Source organism: Equus quagga, chromosome 19 (assembly GCF_021613505.1).
Source record: "Equus quagga isolate Etosha38 chromosome 19, UCLA_HA_Equagga_1.0, whole genome shotgun sequence".
In the NCBI taxonomy this organism is placed as follows: Eukaryota; Metazoa; Chordata; class Mammalia; order Perissodactyla; family Equidae; genus Equus; species Equus quagga.
Genome location: NC_060285.1, coordinates 25,717,760 through 25,738,966, shown reverse-complemented (window position 1 = coordinate 25,738,966; position 21,207 = coordinate 25,717,760). Strand labels below are relative to the sequence as shown.

Sequence of the window (21,207 nt, the reverse complement as noted above, 5' to 3'; positions counted from 1 at the left end):
TGGATAAGGCAGCATTAGTAAATATTTAAGCTGGAGCTATCCTATATTTTGATTGTGGTGGTAGTAGTGGTTACATGACTCTAATTTGTCTAAACTCATAAAATTATATACCAAAAAGACTGAATTTTATAAGTGAATAAAATAAATTAGCTTAAAATTTTTTCACCCAGGGGCTGGCCCAGTGGCGCAGCAGTTAAGTTCGCGTGTTCCGCTTTGGTGGCCCAGGGTTCACTGATTCGGATCCCGGGTGCGGACATGACAAGGCTTGGCAAGCCATGCAGTGGTAGGCGTCCCCTGTATAAAGTGGAGAAAGATGGGCATGGATGTTAGCTCAGGGTCAGTCTTCCTCAGCAAAAAGAGGAGGATAGGTGGCAGATGTTAGCTCAGGGCTAATCTTCCTCAAAAAAGAAATTTTTTTTCACCAGCTAGCTTTAGCATCCATTGATACTTTTTGCTTAAATTAGATTTTGCTTAAATTAGATGGCTGCCAAATAGTAATTTTCTAATTCCGTTTTTCCTTTTGTACTTCTTAGTTGGCATTCTATTATAAAGTAAAGCATCCCTCTTTTCCACTTATTTACTTATTTATATCAATATGGATGCATGGATTCTTCCTTTTTTTTCCTTTTTTTTTAAGATTTTATTTTCCCTTTCTCTCCCCAAAGTGCTCCAGTACATAGTTGTGTATTTTTAGTTGTGAGTCCTTCTAGTTGTGGTATGTGGGATGCCATCTCAGCATGGCTTGATGAGCAGTGCCATGTCCTCGCCCAGGATCCGAACTGGTGAAACTCTGGGCCACTGAAGTGGAGCATGCAAACTTAACCACTCGACCACAGGGCCAGCCCCTCTTTTTTTGAAGAAGAAAAAGATTAGCGCTGAGCTAACATCTGCCACCAATCCTCCTCTTTTTGCTGAGGAAGACTGGCCGTGAGCTAACATCCATGCCCATCTTCCTCTACTTTCTGTGTGGGACACCTGCCACAGCATGGCTTGTCACGCGCTGTGGAGGTCCGCACCTGGGATCTGAACTGGCAAACCCCAGGCCACCAAAGCAGAACGTGCGAACTTAACCTCTGTGCCACCAGGCTGGCACCATAGACTCTTGTTTTATTTGATGAATCATAATTTGTTACTGTTATATTATTTTTTTGTTTCTCAAATTGTCCAAAGTTTGACCAGAGGGAACCCATTCAACATGGTTTGTGTCACCAGCATTCTTTGAGCTCTTCTTTACTTTCTTATACTTTCCTTGCCCCCAGTCCTCATATCAGCCATGTCTCCAAGAGGTCCTCATTTCATTTTTTGTTTTTTCGTGAGGAAGATTGGCCCTGAGCTAACATCTGTTACCAGTCTTCCTCTTTTTTTTTCTTTCTCCCCAAAGCCCCAGTACATAGTTGTATAACCTAGTTGGAAGTCATTTTAGTTCTTCTGTGTGGGATGGCGTGGCCTGATGAGCAGTGTGTAGGTCTGCCCCAAGGATCCAAGCCAGCAAACAAACCCCGGGCTGTGGAAGCAGAGCCCGTGAACTTAACCACTCAGCCACAAGGCTGGCCCCAAGCCCTCATTCCTTTTAATGGAAGATTGCATTTAGAAACCAAGATCTGGGTGCTATATGCTCATAGCCACCAGGATGTTATTGCTTTTACCACTTCTCAGTGTACAAACCTGGGAAACATATCTGTGTATATACATTTAACCACACGTATATCTATTTCTATAGCTGTCTGTCCATATGTGTTATAAACCATAAGTTCATACCAATACCTCCAGTTTAATTCCAACACCACTTAATTTATTCTGTCCTTCCCCCTTTCTATATTTGTACCTACTTTTTCTGATTATGAGAAACTTGGCTGTCATTATCTTCAATATATTTATTTACTCAATCCCTTGTATATAACCAATCACCTGACACTGTGGATTGTCTCCTACTAAGCCACATTTCCTGCCGACTCACAGCTACTGAGAGTTCTGCCCAGCTCAGCCCAGCTAGCTTTGACCACACCAGCCCGTGCCAGCCAACCCTGGTCCCAACCAATTATCTGTCATTACTTTTAAAAGGTGAAAATCTAGAGGCTAAAACCATACTTCTTTTTAAGTGGAGAGAAATTGATGAAAGAGAGCTCGATATGAGATTAAGTAACCCTGTGATTAGATACCAAACACCAGTTTTAGTTTACTTATTTATCTTTTTAGATGTTTTTTGTTGTTGTTGTTGAGGAAGATTGGCCTCAAGCCAACACCTGTTGCCAATCCTCCTCCCCTTGCCTGAGGAAGATTGTCCCTGAGCTAACATCCATGCCAGTTGTCCTCTGTCTTGTATGTGGCACATGCCATGGCATGGCTCAGTGAGTAGCATGTAGGTCTGTGCCTGGGATCCAAATGCACAAACCCTGGGCCCCCAAAGTAGAGCACGCAAACTTAACCAGTATGCCACTGGGCCAGCCCGATACCAATTTTAAATAACTAATCAAAGTTGAACTCACCTGGGTGATCGTTTCCAGCTATTTACTTGTGAAATTCACTTCCACTTTTAACTTCTGAGTGTAAAAATAGTACAATTGAAGTGCAAGATTGAAGTTTGTCTTTTGTGAGGAAGGGTGATAGTCTGTCTTGAGACTGTTCCTATGCCTTGAGCAAAAGTTGATTTGTTCAGCAAATATTCATAGAGTACCAGTTGTATGCCAGATAGTACTTAGTGAGCTGAAGGGGGAGAAAACCAGGTTTTCTCCTCCAAGAGCTTAAATTTAACTTAAATTGTAAATCTACTGATTTACTGCTATTAACTTTAATATCCTTGTTTTTTAAATGAAAGTTATAATCAGAACAAGTTGGACTATGAAATTAGCAAAATATTAGTAACAAGAATATTTTTTAATTATATATTCACTAATTTCTGTGCGGCCTGTTTCTTTTTAAGCCAAGCCTGAAACAGCATGTGAAAACCCACACTGTACTGTAGTACCGTTGATGCAGCCTGCTCTACACATCGCAGACAAAGATCCCATCCCCGAGGAGCAGGTAAGGGTGAAAATTGTTTTTTTCCCCCAAAGAAGAGTTTCATGTACACAGTTACCTAACTTTCTCTGTAAGTGAAGTTATAGGATAATTAATTGTTGAATAAGTTGTTGAATTTATGTTTCTTGTTTTTTTATAAAGATTTTTTTTTTCCTTTTTCTCCCAAAGCCCTCCGGTACATAGTTGTGTATTTTTACTTGTGGGTCCTTCTAGTTGTGGCATGTGGGATGCCACCTCAGCGTGGCTTGATGAGCAGTGCCATGTCTGCGCCCAGGATCCGAACTGGAGAAACCCTGGGCTGCCGAAGTGGATCACACAAACGTAACCACTCGGCCACAGGGCCAGCCCCTGAATTTATGTTTCTAATGAGCTTCAAAATCACAGTGTAGTGTATTGAGTTTATATCAGATCGTTAGTTCTTAGTGCCTTGAATTTGAATCCATTGAATCTACCGGCAGATTTTCTTGTTATTTGTATCTAATTTTCCATTTCTTAGACACTTAAAAGTGATTAAACCCATTAAAAATAAGTGAATTGACAAAGGTACCTTCTGGGTTACTGGAAATGTTATTTTTGTTTTGTGAGGAAGATTGACCGTGAGCTAATATCCATTGCCAATGTTCTTCTTTTTGCTTGAGGATGATTGTTGCTAAGTAACATCTGTGCCAGTCTTCCTCTATTTTGTGTGGGATGCTGCCACAGTGTGGCTTGATGAGTGGTACTAGGTCTGCGCCTGAGATCTGAACCTGCAAACCCCAGGCCACTGAAGCAGAGCACACGAACTTAACCACTATGGCACTGGGCCAGCCCCTCGAAATGTTTTTATCTTGATCTGAGTGGCGGTTACCAGTATATACACATACATAAAAATCCTGTACAGTTAAGATTTGTGCATTTGACTGCATGTATGTTATACCTCACTTTAAAAAACAAGTTTTTAATGATTGCATTAGATATTGACAAAGATTTCTTTGCTCCTCCTAAGGAAAACTTCTTTTCCTTAGGTCATGTTGTCTATTCAGTATTCTTAATTGCAAAGGGAGACCCTACATGGTTTAACAAACAAGAAATTGATTAAAATCATTAGCTGACAGAATATTTCAGCGGGCCAGATAATCAAGCTTGAATCAGGCTGGGGTAAACAGCCAAAATCACTCAAAAGAACTGTTCCAGTGGCAATACCACTGCCTAGATCACTGGATGCAGACGTTGCCACTTGCTCCGTCGTTGCTGAACGATGAAAGCTACCTTCAAACTTTTACCTCTGGAAATGATCTGCCACCATCCTTGCCAAAATGGGCTCCTCAAGATGCTTGCTGCTTTTATAGCAGACTTCTGAATCAGATCTGATCCAGGTACATCTTGAGGATCCCAAGTCATTTTCCTGAACCATAACTGCAAGAGAGGCTGGGTGAACAAGAATCCTACCCTCTGCCTTAGAGATGGAGAACCAGAGGATGAGGTATTGCCCAGACCTACCAATAGTGTTCAGATTTCCTAGGAAGTCAGAAAGAACCACAGATGTCTACCACAAAAAGACTAACGTACCTGACCGCTGCCCCAAACCACCAGCCCTGCTCATTTTGATTGGTTTTGACAGAGCTAATAACTGTAATCTTGACTAGATCTATAGAGTAGGATCAGAGTAGAAAAATAATGATTGAACTTGTTAAACTTTCTTATCCACAGCCTTTGTTTGTATCAACTGTTAAGTTGTTTTAAGATGTCAGCTTATCTATAAGTATGTTTTCTTTGTTTGCCCAACTGCTTTAATGACCTGTGCCGAGAGTCCTCATTTTTTAATCTTGGAGATGGGTAGGTGCAAGAAAATGGATGCTCCTAGGAAACTATCTGCTTGAAGTAAGTGCTTTTTGTTGTATTCATTTTCAGGAATTAGAAGCTTATGTTGATGATATAGATATGGACAGTGATTTCAGAAAGGATGATTTTTATTACTTGTCTCAAGAAGACAGAGAGAGACAGAAGCATGAGCATGAAGAATCCAAGAGGGTACTCCAAGAATTAAAATCTGTGCTGGGATTTAAAGCATCCGAGGCAGAAAGGCAGAAGTGGAAGCAACTTCTGTTTAGTGATCACGGTAAGCACTGACTTCAGAGTAAAAGCTTATTTCAGTGTAGGGGATTCTTTTTTCTTGAACTGTGAATCTTACTTTAGCTATATAATTCTTATGGCTTTAATTTTAGGGATCCATCAGTAAGTATAGTAGTTTTTCTTCTAGACGTGAAATCAGTTTGATCAATAAAAAAGTAGGTATATAATCAAATTGGGAATATGAAATCACACTTTTTCATCAGTTGATTTTTTTACTAAATTTGTTTTAGAATGGCCAATGGGTTGAATAAATTAGAGTGTTTTCAAATTTAGTGAATTCGAGATTCTAAACTCTGTTATCTTTATGTTTATATTATAGATGCCTCAATGAAACACAAAATAATAACTCTATGTTCATTATTGAAACAAATGAATTAAGACCTAACCACTTAGTTACATCATTAAGGTTACTTCATTGATTTGAGCACTTAAGTAGATGGGAGAAGAGGAGGTGCCTCTGTGCGCAAAGTCTCCATACTTGGATTTGGACCAAGTTGGATGACTGGTAATACCTGAGATTAGCCTTAAACTCCCTTATGTTTCCTGCCCTGCTTTTCTTTAGTCAAACTTCATGGGAGGCAGGGGAGGGAGTGAAGGGACACTTAATACTTGGCATTATCAAACTACCTAATTCCTAGTTGAGGAAGTAATTCCTATGGATTTCTAAGAAGGTTGAGTGGGGCTTCCCTTCCATTTTTGAGCATGACGCTCATTTTGGGGTTGAGCCCAAAATCGACTGCCTTCTTTTTCCCTTCCTCTTTTTCACTAGAAGTATATACATTACCTGTACTTCTGGAAAATTCCCCAGGGTTTTCTTCTCTTGGGAGCCCTACTATTCTCCCTTGTCCAGATGTACCTTGGACAAGATGTATCTGCAAGCTCCTTCCAGGTATTTCTCAAACAGCGTATTGATAATGACTCTTTAAATTAAAAACCTATAGCGGTTCCTTTCTTATTATATTAAATCTAAACTCCTTTTCCTGGTTTCAAGCCTCTCCATCATATGAGTCCGTCATATCCAATTGTATTTCCCACTATTTCTAATAAAGATATCTTCTTCTAGTTATATTTATCTCATTAGACTATGCGTCCACAAACTTGCTGTTTTTATTCATGAAGAACATTCATGCTGATCCCTTTACCAAGAATTCTCTCTTTCCCCAAGCTGTCGTCTCCACCAGTCTCCCCTGTGAATCCTCCTCTGACCGCTCCAGCCCTTCTCTGACACCTCTCCTACCACTGCAGATGCTCACACCAGAGGGGCACAGTAGTGAAATGAAAGCAGGTCTTGAGCAGCACAGCATATAGTAGATTAAGAACTTCCCCCCAAAAAAGAACTTCCCAGCAGCAGCAGTAAAAATAGAGTTTCTGTAACCTGCTTGTTCATATATTGGGCCTACGTAAATCAGAGATTAAGACTATTACGTTTTAGGCTCTGTTGTTTTCTATGTGGTCGATTGTATTGTCTCTGTAATTAAATTACAGTCTCCTTAAATAGGGGCTTTTTTATCCCCCTCAGTATTCATTCAGCAAATTATTCACTCAACAAGTAGTTATTGAGGCACTGTTTACTGCTGTATATCCGTAGCACTTGGATCAAGAGACAAAACTCCCTCCACTCCCGGAGGCTTATATTCTGGCACGGTGGAAATGCACTTGTCCGCTGACCCATTATACAGATTATATCTCCCCATTTAATTAGCAGTATTCAGGAATATCAATCAACTTCTGATATATGTTGCATTCTTTAAGAACTGACAGATTTATAGACTAAAGCTGTACATGAAGACTGAAAATAGCACTGTATATGAACTTGTGTCCTTTTTTTATTTAGTATTTTCTTCATGTAGCTTTAAAATTATCCAATTGACAGTATGGGCAAAGATTTAGCGAGAGAAGTGTGCCTCTTTTCAGGTATGTGCTTTGATAGTTTACATTTGAAAGGGCAATAATGCTGATTTAGTTTGTGAAAATAAGTAAAAAGCTGCTGATACCATAAAATGCTTTTCCCATGAAAAATTTCAGTACATCTTCCAGAGTTGTTTTCATCTCTGCCTACAGGGGTAAAGTCCGAATGGAATTAGAGAGGGACATTCTACAATGGAACCTGCTGTGGCCATTTTTTTCTGTTGTTGCTGCTTCTCTAGTGGAGTTACTGCAGCTTAGGGATCTGTTTCTTGGAAATGGACACGTTTTACAAAATTATTTTTTAAATAAACGCCAGATCTTCAAGACGCACTTTTTTTCTTCCGTCATGCTTCATAATATATTGTATTGTACTAACCCCTCATACTGGGAGGAGAGACTGCCTAGCAAGCAACCCACTGCCTACTAACATCAAGAGGGGCTAAATAAACTTCATTTTCCTTGAAAGGACAACTTCTGCCGTATGGATGTAATATTTATGTATTATGCTTTGTACAGTAGTTGATCTTAAATACAGATTTTATTTCATTTTATATTTTTCTGTGGCATTACAAAATGTGTAGAAGTTATGGCTTTGTTGTCATCAGGGTCTTGTTAGGTGGTTGGCAAGTAAGTTGAATTATATGTTGCATTTTTTTCCCCGTGCTGTTTTAACTTGTAAATATATATGTGTAGAACATACGATTAGTATCTGGATTCTTAGGCATTTTATCTGACAGCTTATCAGTGAAAACTATGTGCTTATTCTTTCATACAATGTTTCTCAAACTTTCATGTGCATCAGAATCAAGTGGAAGGCTTGTAAAGCATAGCTGGTCCCCACTCCCAATTTTCTCTTCGGTAGCTCTGGAGTGGGGCCCAAGAATTGCATTTCTACCAAATTCCTAGGTGATGCTGACTGATGCTGTTGGTTTGGGGACCACACTTTGAGAACCACTGCTTTAATATTTTGAATGAGAATATGTGAGGTGTTTTAAAATCTCCATTAAAACCCCATCTCACTTCATTTCTTAGGCTTTTTACCTCTTATAAAGTTCTCTGGATTTACAAATTTACATTGATTTTACTAAAAAATTTTATTTAGCTTTTATTTATTTATTGTTCTTTAAAGAAAAAAACTACTAGGAGTGTAAAGTTTAAATCATTGCTGGGTCCTTAGTTATTATTTTTCTTTCTTTCTTTTTTTTTTCTCCCCCCCCCCCCCCTTTGAAGCTGTGTTGAAATCCTTGTCTCCTGTAGACCCAGTGGAACCCATAAGTAATTCAGAACCATCAGTGGATTCAGATATGGGGGAAGTTGGTAAAAATGATACTGAAGAGGAAAATAGTAAACTTTCCACAACTGACAATGAAATAAGTAGTAGGACTGAGTATTTATGTGAAAACCCTCTAGATGGTAACAATAAAGACAGTTCTGCAAATGAAGTCTTCTTCCAAAGAGCTGAAGAAAGAGTGTGTTACCAATGTGACAGTGAAGATGAATCTCAGCAGGCAGACGTAGGTGGCCTGGCCACTGCCCGTCCAACTCCCAGGGATTCGTCACAGCCCTCCATTAGGCAGAGGCTGGCACAGCTACATCTGTCACCGGATTTTACCTTCACTGCTGGCCTCGCTGCAGAAGTGGCTGCTAGATCTCTCTCCTTCACCACCATGCAGGAACAGACTTTTGGTGATGAGGAGGAAGAACAAATAATACAAGAAAATAAAAATGAGGTAGAAGAAAAGTAAGAACCAAGATTGACACGAAGGATTTGAAATTGTTCCTTTTTTAAGAAAGTGTTTTAGCTTCAAGACTAGATATTCCACTGGAAAGGGAAAATGAGTGTAAGTTTACTACATATAAAGCTAAGATGTGAATTTACAGGAAGAACCTTGATCTGAAAGTAGTTACCTGTAAATGGCAGATCCTATAGAAAATAAGAGGAAGGTAAGGGCTCTTTTGCATAAACTGCTGTTTTGTTTGCAGCACAACTGATTGATCTTGGAAATTCTTTAAGTACTTTTAATAACAAATGAATTTATCATTTCTTGCCAGAATTTGCTGCCATGAAATGACTGGGATAATTCTGTTGCAAGAACATTAAACATTTAGTATGACTCCTTTTTACTGTATTCTTGCAGTTAATAACTGCAGCTATTATGTTAATAACAAGTTGTTTGTATTTTATTTTTGTTTATACCAGTCTTAAAACAAAGATGCAGGTTCTGAATAAAAAATAATTGAATCCATGCAATTGATGTGTACTGGGATTTGGGACTAAAACGTAGTTTTATAGGTACTTGGGGTATGATGTATTTCTTATGTTTCCTTGTTCATATGTGTATTCATTACTTAATTCAAAGATTTCCTAATGATCTTTTTAAGAAAAACATTGTATCATTTTGAGAATTACCCTTTCAATTTTTTGTGTGTTTATGTTTTTCTATTCTTGTTCCAACCCTAGAGATAATGTCAATGTGGGATCCCTAGGGTCCAAGGCCTCAGCCCCAACTTTGCAAAAAGTTCTTTTTATCAATTTGCCTAGAGATAATGGGTGCCATTATCACAAGCAAGTCAAGATGCTCCTGGCTTCTAGCCTGAGGCTATACCGTCTCCACCCTAATAAAATTCTGGAAACATCCTGTCAGCTTCCTGGAAAGCATCCTTGTCTCCTTAATACTTCAGTTGCATACTACCTCTTAAAAGAGATTGCTTTCCAAATTGTTTGATCTCATCTGTTTTGTGTTGTGATTGCATTTTCAAAGAGTGATGTTTTCAGGAGTATGTTGTTTTTTGAAACCTATAGCTCCTATGCACTGACGTAGTTTATAGATGTTATTTGGAGAAAATGTAGGAATAACTCAATTTATGCTGCTGTCCTAGAAAGGAAATTACATAATGAGTCTAGATTGTCTTTAGAGTTAAGAAACACATTCGAATTCCTGTAAGTTAGCAATTCCAGTGAGTAAATTTTCATATACCGAAGGGGATTTTTTTTTTAATGACCTAAGGATATTTATTTTTTATCCTGAGGAAAAACTTTGTTCTGCTCTATATGAATAGTAGAGATCCTTTGTACTATAAGTGATTCTGCCAAAAATTCTGAGACTTATCCATAATTATGCCATTAGGAGCAAAATCTTAGGGCGGGCCTAGTTTACCACTTAGAAATAGTTAACTAAATTCCAAGGAAAAAAGTCTTGTGTTGTAACTGACTATTATTTCTTAAATAATAATACTGAGAGTATATGTTCTTTTTAAATTAGTTTGTCAACTCCCTTTTTCCTTGGCTTTTGAAGAAGTAATTATGGAAAAACTTTGCAATCTTTCTTTTAATCTATAACCTTACACAGGAAGAATTAGAGTTCAATAATTTTTAATTCTTTTATTATATATTTCTTTATTACACCAGTTTGAGAAAAATATCTTCATAATATTATATCAGTTTTATTCAGTGCTCACTGAGGTGATACTTTTTAATTTTGAAAGACTAATTTTAATCAGGACTTCCTAATCTTCCAGTCTGATCTGTTCTATTCACTAGTTGTTACTTAGCTCCATGAACATTCTACTTGTTGAAATCATGATACGAGGATCTTGGAACTTTAATTGAATGTTCTTTTGTTGTGTAGTTTTCAAAATTTCTTTCATCTTTAAAAATATTTCCAAGATAAAATATTATCTTCTGTGAAAATTCCTATTGTTCTCTTATAATAATCTAAAAGTCAGTGTTTCTCTGTTTTTTCATCAGGCACTTACATTAGAATTAATTGGAGGTCCTATTTTCTTAAGTGCACATTTGGGGCTATATTCTCAGTCATTCTTAGTGAGTCATTTTGGAATGAGACCTGATACTTATGTTCAGTGAAATCTAAGAACCTCTGTCTAGGACTTTATTCTTCTTCTTATGAATACCTTAGGAAATAAAACAAAGATCCAATGTAATATAAGTGGGTATTCTTGTTTGTTACTTTTCTAAGAATATTTCACTTTGTCTTACCAGGCTTTTGACTAGTTTTAATAGCTGCCATCCTATATCCAAAAGAAGCCCTCTGGGAAAAATATTTTGTGGAGAAACCTTGTAATTGTGCTTTCCAGATTTTACAGTGGTATTTTGACTGTATAATTCTTGTTAGGAGTAATATCCTAACAGCTTTTAATATGAACATTTCCATAGTTTGTTTTAAATGTAGTATTAACATAAGAATGCATGAAAAACGCTATTTATTTGGGTCACTCTTGAGCACAGGATTTTTATGCTTTGCCTACAGTTAGAAAAGTCATGGCAATAAAGATCTGGTGACAGTTACTGTATTTTAAATCCCTTTTTTCCAGCTTTCATTAAAACTGCTTATCTTCTCTAGGGCCAGACTCTTGCTGGTCTTTGATTTACAGTCCTCTGCTTATTTTTACAGGTTGTCTGTATTATCTGACTTCTTAAGTCCTCATTAAAACTAATTGTACTTAACGGTGTCTAATGAAATAATCAGGAACTGATGCATTGACTCAAGTTTGATTTCTGAAGTTACTGAAGACGGGCAAGTTGGGAGAAACACATTTAAGGCAAATTACTAAGGAAATTTAAGAATATGGATTTAAGCCCACATCCATCATGGAAAAGCTGTGGGTGCAGCTGACCTAATAATGTCATGGGGAGTTTTTCCAGCAAAACCCAAATTCTCTGGATTCCTAAATAATGTTTGCAATTTCTGGCTTCTCAGAAGTAGTTAAAAAGGAAATAAAACTTTTGAGTCTGCAAAACAAGATGTGGTTATAAATATTTAGTTAGTAAAATAGGTCAAAAAGTTAAAAACTCAATTTTTAACTAAATAAATAGTAATATTCTGATTCATATAATAAAAGTGGTAAAGCTTTTAATATTAAAGCATATAAAGAATCAAATTCCAATACATTTCACAAAATTATAAATCAATGGAGTGTTAACTAGAAGGGACCCTAGAGGGCGTTTCATTCTGGTGACTGACTTTTACTTATATACCATCAATAATGTAAAATATGAACTATTTTGATAAATTATTATAAATCATGTAGGAAGAAAAGTTCAACTGATTTGGTTTAATCCTAGTATATTGTTTCTATACCCAAACAAAACAAGGAAACAAGAACTAATTACTGTCAGACTATGATATAGCTCAGCTCACTTGTTTGAACTGAAGTGGGTATCATGCCTGAATGACAACCAGACAAAGCATAAAGATTGATTTATACTTCCAATTCTATTTATAAGAACATATCTATGCAATTCACACTTATATTAGAAAATCAAGCTACAAATGTTTTAGAAAATAAAATATGGAAAAAATGCCCTTAGTACAGTAACAATTCATTTACCTGTCATCATTCACAGGTAACTAAGTTGCAGGAGTTAATTTTTCAGGTAACCAAGGCGAATCCATTTAATCATTAAATTTTTTTAACAGTTTAGTGGGAAATTTGTTAAAATGTGCTTCCTGCTTCTCCACTTTTTCTAGAGTATTTAGGATATAATTTTAACTTTTTCTTTGTCATCTTTAAGAACATCAGTTCCTGTCATGGGGTGATAAACAGAAATTCGCCTTCAAGGCCTACTGAGATCTAGACTGCCCCTTCCCTACGTGACCCTGCACTGCTATGCTTTTTGAGTTAATCTGTCTTTCACAGTTTCTCTATCTTCCCTTATAATCAGCTGTCACTTTTTGCTGCTGTCTTGTGTGCCTGCCTCCTGCACTAGGCCTCTAATTCGCTGCTTCTAATCTGCTGAGGACTGAGAAACCAGATTGCCAAGCTTGCTAGAATTGTGTCTAAAATAAAGAGTAAGTAGACTGAAGAAGGCTAAGGGGCTTTTCTGTCTGTAAAGTGCATGGACCTTGTGGTACCTGTCTGGCTGCTCAGCATACTTTCGTTTCCACTTAGTTCTCTACTAAGAACTTGCTGAAAATACTTGGTTGACTATTGTGATTGCCATACATTTGAAGTATTAATTCAGCTTTTATATGTTGATGTTTCTGTGTCTCTCCATTAATGAATTTAGCTGTAAAAGAAAATTTGACTGTCATCTTTGTGTAAATCATTGTGTATATTTTAGGAAAATGTTAGATATTTTGGTTTTGTTCATTTTTCCTTGTATAGTACACAGACTTAAGATTTACAGCACTATAATGTGATTTCAACTCTGTTCACCAAGATTTATATTCTAGAACTATTGGTTTGAGACTAAACATGCATGGCTAATTTAGTAAGAACTTGCTAGCTGAGTGTTTGGAGAATGAGTCATTCTAGATATCCCAGTTTTCTGTAGAGCTTAAACCTCTTTAAGCATTAAAATTTTTTAGAAGAATTTCTGAAGGAAATCTTTTTAAAACTTAGTATGCATTCCTAAACAATATATGAAAGACATTTTAATCTTTTTCAATGTCAAAATCATTATTAGCATTAGTTGTTATACTGTGATAGACTTACACCCTGAGAACTATATACCCCTTTACCTGAATGGCTCCATTCTCTGCCCTGTGTTTTTCAGTTTCTTGTTTTCTAATAGTTCTGATTCCTCCAATTTATTTTACTGCTTGCTTAAGTGTGCCTGTAGCACTAGCCTTTCTCCACCTTCATAATACTCTTAGTCAGCTTTGGTTTTGGAACCCAGATGACCAAGACAGCTAGAGTAATGTATAAAGTAAGAGTACGTTGACTCTGAAGACCTGAAGTAGTGGATGAGACTTCAGTGCGTGGATTTTGTGACATCTCTTGCTACTGTTTCATTGCTATCTTTAAAAAAAGTGGTTACTAGATTAGATATCTGCTCTCAAAAGAGCTATTATTGTACAAAAAGAACCATTTTGTTTCTATACTTTACCTTCTCTATATTTCTGCCCTCTAATTTTTTGGCTCTGATTAAAATCAGTCCATTTGAATTAGAATTTTCTATAGTACTTTCTATTTGAATTGGATACCACATGCTGCTAAAAGTTTCTTTGGCTAGATTGTTTTTTTCATGTTTCGGTTTTAGTTATTTTACAGAAATGTATCTTCATTTCCAAAACATGAAGTAGGCTGAGCCCTGGAAAGTAAGAAACTTTCGTTATTGATATCACAGAGAATTGAGAAGTAATAAGGTTTTTAGACTGTAGGCAGTTATACCATGAAGAATTTATTCTTTGGTCATGCAGCTCTTTAAGACAATATCTTTACTTTTTTGTTCAATTAAATGTATGTTAAAAGCTTGCCAAAAGTTATCAGTGTTGGATCAGTGACAGATATTTGAATGACTAAATTCCCACTGTCATTCTATATTTTGCATGTTTAAATTATTTAATATGTCAAATAAGCATGATGGTTTTTCTCTCTTGAATGAAAAATAAACATGAAATTTGCATGTTATAATGTTTGCAAGTAAAATTCAAATCTGTCTAGAAAGAGCATTGAACAACTTAGTTTTACCAACAGGCTGACTGTGTTTTAGTGACCATTGTTGAGTCATCCTTCCATCAGATGCAGGGTAATTGGAAAATCAGTCTGCTTGTTTCATGGCTGTGCCTCATAGTCAGTTTTCAGTTATTTGTGCTACTGGAAGGGAATTATGATACAACATTCATTAAAAAAATAGATGATCCAAACCAATTTCTGGAGTTGAGCCTGCCTTTACAGAGTAGATAGTCATGATGCTGAACTTGGGTTGGTGGTACAAGGAGAAAAATTCTCTTTGAGTGTAGCTGTGAGAGGAAAGTGATTCTACTCAGTGTAATTGCTATAAACCAAAAAGAGGATGAATTGATTCCAGGATTCACATATACAAAAGTTTAACATGAATAAGGAGTTGATGTGGTGGATATCCTAAAATGTATGGTAAATTAAAATGCATGTAGTATTTTAAATGTTATACATTTTAATATATTTTAACCTGTCAGCAGTTAAATTAGTTTGTTTCATCCCTATTTACTGAATTTCATTTGGCATATATTGAAGATACTATTGCAATAGAGCAGTGTGTGTCTACTTCTGACCATGCTGTTTTTAAAATGAATGTATTCTATGAGATATTGTTGTAGAAATATGTATTTCCTCTCATATTTATATCCTAAGAGTTTCTCAAAATAAGGGATTATTTTACTATTTTGGACTTGACGTTTTTCACTTTTGTAGCATTTCCTAAAGCTTGGCTTCCTACAAATGAGTTTATCATTGAACATTTTTTCTAAAACTAAAACATGTCTTTTACAAGTTTATTCTTTTATAATATCCTAAGAAATTGCATGTTATTTTTCCCCTCCCAAGTAAATTCTTACATTAAGTCCATTTCTAAATAATAGTGTTTTCTGCACTTTTATTGTACCAACCTGTACCTTCTGTTCATGACTTAAACAATGCTTACTCAGCCACAGTACTAGCATCTGGCAACGTACAGAAAGCTCCAGAAATGTAACTCCTATCCCTTAAAGATTGGCGTGTGGTCCTGGTACAGCCCTGGAGGTCCATATGAGTGAAAGCCCAGAAGTCTACCTGAGCTGAAAGCACTCCCAAGGAATTTGGTTTTGTTTGGGTTTGTTCTAGGTATGGTCCCAGGGATCCCAGATCAAACCAGGCCCCTGGGCCTATCCTAGAACCAACCTAAACTCGCGCATCATTCCTGGAACGTCAAGAATGTGAAGACTGAAGATAACCTGAGGCTGGCTAGACATCCTGTGTTCACCAAGACTCACTTTTTTTTTGTATGTGTGCCTACAATTTAGCAAGAACTGGTTGGTTAATCCTTCTAAAATTAGAGGGATGACAGTGGATAACAAGGTAAAGTCTTATCAGGCTTTGACATTATAGTAATTTATCACAATAGAATGTGATATTTAATATGTTTATTATTAACTGCCAGTGAGGAAAATTGTTCTTATAACTTTTATTATCAGATTTCTATTTTTGGGTTAAACAACTTAGCCACAAAAAAAATTCTCCCCCAAATGAATGATTTCTGGCTTCATTTTTCTCAGAGACTTTCTACTCAACAATATTCTATCAGTCTCATTTAACTAATTGTTCATAGTTTCTGAAAGTCCTTGGTCTTTGCCCTCAGGCTCCACTGCTAAGTAATTTTCAGTTCTTGTTTCTGGAGGCTTAATGGCTTTTTCTTTTAATCCATTATTGAATCCACCACATTACTTTGAGGTCACTTTTTGAGGTTCAGATCTGGAAAGAACCTTAGCGTCATTTGTAGACACATCTTAGCATTGTTTGTAGTTCTTGTTAGACTCAGTGTAGGCTGCATTTCAGAATCTGCTGTGGTTGATGAAAACAAGCAAGGATGATGGAGTGGAAATAGGTTAATAACTCACATTTTACAAAAGTATTTTGCAAAATAAGGTTTTTCGTAAGTTTCTTTATTTTCATTCCCTGCTGCTCTGTATTTTTAAAATATTCTGACCTAGTTTATTCATCAGATGGTCTGACATCGTAATTGTGACATTGCTGTAGTCACATACATGTTTTTACTTAATTTGGAGGGCAGGATTTCTGAAAAGACATGAAAAGACCCAAATCCAAAGGCTATGATACACCATGAAAATGTATAATTTTGGTAATACTGGCATTTCAATGGGTTTAGACCATATTTGAAATCACTGCAGATTAATCAGGGACTCCACATGTGAAAGGAGCCCAAAACTGTGCTGTTCCTCCAAGCCTTGTCACACTAGAAAAAGTGGGTCAATGGGTGATCCTTTAAAATAGGACTGTGAGACTATTGAGGCTCATTCAGAAGAACTCAACCCTGGGATTAGATCTTTACTACATTCATTATACAGATGCTTCATCCCATGGATTCTCTTATTTTTGCCTTTTAAATATTACTATGTTTTCCTTCTTTCAATGTTTTCCTTTTTGCACAGTGTTTTCCTGTTTGTGTAAATCAAAACACTACCTGTTACTACGTGTATATGATATTTCTTTTGATAAAACATTAGGCTGTGATTCTAGTGACCTTTGGATTTTGATTCCTTTTAAAGCCAAATTATTTCAATGCTTTTATTGTCTTAGAAATTCACTCTTAATTTATGCCTCAATTATTCTCATTCATTTTTCTCTAATGAACTATATATAATTAAAGGGGTGAGCCTTATACTCACTTTCTTCCAGAATTTGACATTTTATATTCACCCAAATGTGAAAATGTTCTAACATCAGCAATCATGTGTCAGTGAACTGATCTGTGAGCATAGTTAACTGTATTTCCTGACATAGCCTGGAACTCTGAACCCATCTTATGTCTGTGTACAATAAGTGGTCTCAGTATTGGGGGCCTTTGCGCTCTTTTTTAACCTTGTTAAATATGAACACTGAAAATAGGAATTTGTGAACATCTTACAGAGTTCAGGCTTGTTTACATAGAAGGTTTGTAAAGTCTGCCTTCACTTCAGATACTTTTGGAGCATTAAGCTGTATTTTTTTAAATATCATTTGAGAACATCCAGAGATATTTTAATTTTTACTTTTTGACTACTTATGTTTTATATAGTAGACCTGCACATTTCCTACCCTTCCTGAAGACTTGAGATTATAACCTTTCTTAACACAGTACTTTCTTTGAGAACTTTATGTATTTTATCATATTGAATTTTTGTCAGCTGTTTTAAAGGATTTTACAAGCACTCAACAGTAGGTTTGCATATGCCTGTATTATTGTTGTTCCTCCCAAGCTTAAGCAGTCTCTAATAAAATCTGTACTTCTTTCTATCTTTTTTGTGTGCACCTTTTTTATTCTGGTGTTTGCAACATGAATTAGCCAAAAGGTAAAAATTATTGTTCTCATCCTCCTGTCTCTTTCTTCTATTATGGTGTTTTTCAGAATTAGTTAATGTACCCACAGCAGTTGTCTAGGAAAGCCTTGGATTCATTAGTCTAAGTTTTGTTTGTTTGGTCCTCCAAGTGCCTCAGATGGTAATTTACCAGTGAAAGCAGCAGATTAAGTTTAAAAGCTCCATTTTCACCATTCTCAATGACTGTCAGCCATTGGATACCTTCTAATCATTTTGTATTTTTTGACTTACATGAGCTCCCTGACAGGAAAGACGTACTGAAAAGAAGGAAGTTAACATCCAGTGGATCCTGCTTTGTCCTATGTAATTGAACAAATTATTGGTTTGAACCTCCCTAAGCTTAGCTACAGTCTTGGCAACATTTTTGGTAACCCCAGAATGGCTCTGCAGACTGAATGCTGGTTAAAGAGAAAGTGGCCTTCCTTGAACTGAACCTTTAAATAAATAAATAAGCAATCTCTTTCCAGAAAAGATTTGAGACAAGGAATAAATATTTGTGAAGGCAATTTCTTGAAATGTGGCCCTTGTCTGGGGTTTACTATTTAAAAGTGAGATAAGGTAGAATGCTTGTAGTTACTCTACCAGATTTTGAAGTCATTGGGTTCGGAAATATCCCATATGATAACCACTCCTTGTCTTCACAATTTGCTTTTGAAGGTCTTTACAGATGTGCTGTAACCATTGAGAATAAAGTTGGCAAATAGTAATTTTCCCAAAAGGACATCTATAAAAATTAATAGAACAGTTTCAGAATCTGATCATATGAAAATTAGTCCTATTCATTGGAAGGAAGATCTTAAATGTGTCCCTCTGAGAAAATGTTTATTTTTATACACTAAATATTAGGCATCAAACATGTTCCTTGAACCTGAAAATGTTTGAAGATAAGGAAACAGTCTCGGTAGTTTTCTCACTCAAAATCATACATATACGTGAAGTGGCAGAACCAGTATCCCAAGCAGTTCTAAAAGACACCAGCATCTGATCTTCATCATGATAAGCTGCCTGTGGATACATTTTATTTTACATCTAACCTCTAGGAGAGAGCACAGAGCCCTTGAATTTGGAAGTCGGTAGACTTAGATTAAGGGTAAAACTACTTCTTTAAGACACCGGGCAAATTATTTAACCATATTGAGCCACTTTGCTCTGTAGGGGAAAAAAAACTAACAATTGTGATCTATGAACTGGATTAGACCTCTAAAATCCTCTTCAGCACTAAAATTCTAAGATTACCTATTTCTTAATAAAGAGAGAGTCTCTACTATGACAAAGCCAAGTTTCTCATTCTGTTCCAGGGCACACGAGAGCTTATTTAGGCATAGGTGAGCAGCCCGAGAAATACTCAACTTTCAGAGATTAGAAAGGCTAAGAAGAGGTGGCAGGAGAGGAAGATAGTTTTTTAAAAAAAATGTAGCTTGTTCTGGCGCAGAACTTAACCTGTTAAGTAAGTATACCTTATATCTTAAAGCAGTCCAATATGAATACTTAAAAGGAGAGTGTAAGAATTCAAAAGGAGGGGGTGGCCCCATGGTTGAATGGTTAAGTTCGTGCACTCTGCTTCAGCGGCCTGGGCTTCACCAGTTTGGATCCTGGGCCCAGACCTACACACCACTCATCAAGCCTTGCTGAGGCAGTGACCCACATAGAGGAACTTGGAATGACCTACAACTAGGATATACAACTCTGTGCTAGGACTTTGGGGAGAAAATAAAAGAGGAAGATTGGCAACAGATGTTAGCTCAGGGCTAATCTCCTCACCAAAAAAAAAAAAAAAAATTCAAAAGGAGCAATAGTTCCCTATGATTACATCTTACTCCTTTCCCCTTAGGTAGGATAATCTTTTCATCACGAAGGGATGTCCTATTACAAGGTTTTCTTTGTGGGAATAGAATTTTCTGGTTTATCTTCATTTCAGCAACAAGAGAATCTCTCTCTTGTTTCATATCTAGGACCACCTATAACCAATGCTGGCTGAAATGGAGTTCTGTGTGGGTCCTTGATCTGAAATGCTTTATTTTTTGGCTCTACTCTTTAGCATTCATACCTGGCTGTTAGCCAGGAGGCTACTTATCTTGCCTGAATTTAGAAGATTAAGATATGATGCATGGGTAATGATTGCCAATAACAAGGTTACTATACACAGTATACGATGTGAATATTTTATAAGATCTGAAAAATTTAACAATGATAATCTCTTAAACAGTGACATAAGGGTGACTTAGCCAGTTTTTTTCACCACAATAAACGTGTAATGCTTATATAATAGGAAAAAAAAGTATAACTTAAGAAATTGATAAGTTGAGAATGTGCAGGATTTCATTGTTATTTTTGGCTTATGTTGACACAGAAGAAGAAAGCTTTTCATTCTGCATATATTCAAGGCATCACTTCCTAAGCTAAACCTTGGCCTAGAAAAGGAAGCAAGGCTGCCATGTTCTGTTCTGGAAGAAAGAACTTGGTCGAAATACAGAGAAATGTTAGACTGGAAAAACCCTTAACGTTGTATATGCCCAGAGGCTAGGGTATGACCAGACCTAGTACCAAAATTCAAAATTTTTCTTACTGAAATTGTGTTGAGTTTGAATTTCAGTTAAACTTCAAAACCCGGAATAATCTAATCCAGAGGTTCTCAGCATTTTATCAACTAAGGACCCCTGATATTATTTTCCCCATGGACCTCATATTTTGAAGAATTTTTATCCATCATGTAAGCTATATTCATTAAAACCTTATAAGTTGCAACCCTCCCCCGTTGTTTTTAACACCAAAGCAATAAGGGCCATTCAGTTTGTGTGTGTGCTGCATGCCAGACACTTGTTCTCCATGCTGAGGACAGAGCAGTGAGCAAAACAAACCTGCCCTCATCAAATACTGGAGGGGAGAGTCAAACTTAATAGGTTGGGTGGGTCAGGTGGTGGGAACTGCCGTACAGAAAACAAAGCCGAGTGAGAGGGATATGGAGGATGCAGAGTGCTGTTTATACAGGGCAGTCGGGTATAAAGGGAGTGAGGGAACATTCCCACAAATAGAAGAGTATTACAAAGGCAGTAATGAAAGGCCTTAGCGGGAACAGAAGCAGAGAGACAAGTGTGGCGGAAGCCCCATGAGAAAGGGGCTGTCTGGTCAAGGAGGACCTTGTAATGAATGTGGCTTTTACTTTCAGATAGGAAGCCATTGGAGGGTCTTAAGGAGTGGAGTGACATGGCTTGACTTAGATTCTGAAGTTATTAAGTTTAAAAAGCACTCTCACCTCTGTGTGGAAGTCTGATGGGGATGGGGAGAAGGGAGACCTGTGGCTATCGCAGTAATCCACGTGAGGGGGAGTGGTGGTGGTGGTGGTGAAAGCAGTCAGGAGTGATCCAATTCTGGG

At 36.9% G+C, this 21,207-nt stretch overlaps 1 protein-coding gene across 6 annotated transcripts in view; it reads left to right on the top strand.

The window, feature by feature from the left end:
* VEZT (vezatin, adherens junctions transmembrane protein) overlaps positions 1 to 17,751 on the top strand; it is a 75,369-nt gene extending 57,618 nt beyond the window's left edge. For 5 of the 6 annotated variants that reach the window (XM_046646189.1, XM_046646187.1, XM_046646186.1 and 2 more), the window contains 3 exons: positions 2,921 to 3,021; positions 4,909 to 5,116; positions 8,269 to 17,751. In XM_046646189.1, coding sequence (XP_046502145.1) covers positions 2,921 to 3,021; positions 4,909 to 5,116; positions 8,269 to 8,783 — 824 coding nt within the window. In that variant the 3' untranslated portion in view covers positions 8,784 to 17,751. Of the gene's footprint in view, positions 1 to 2,920; positions 3,022 to 4,908; positions 5,117 to 7,191; positions 8,228 to 8,268 lie in introns of those variants that run through there. The other variant, XM_046646190.1, reaches the window with a different exon arrangement.
* Positions 17,752 to 21,207: the final 3,456 nt, after the last annotated feature.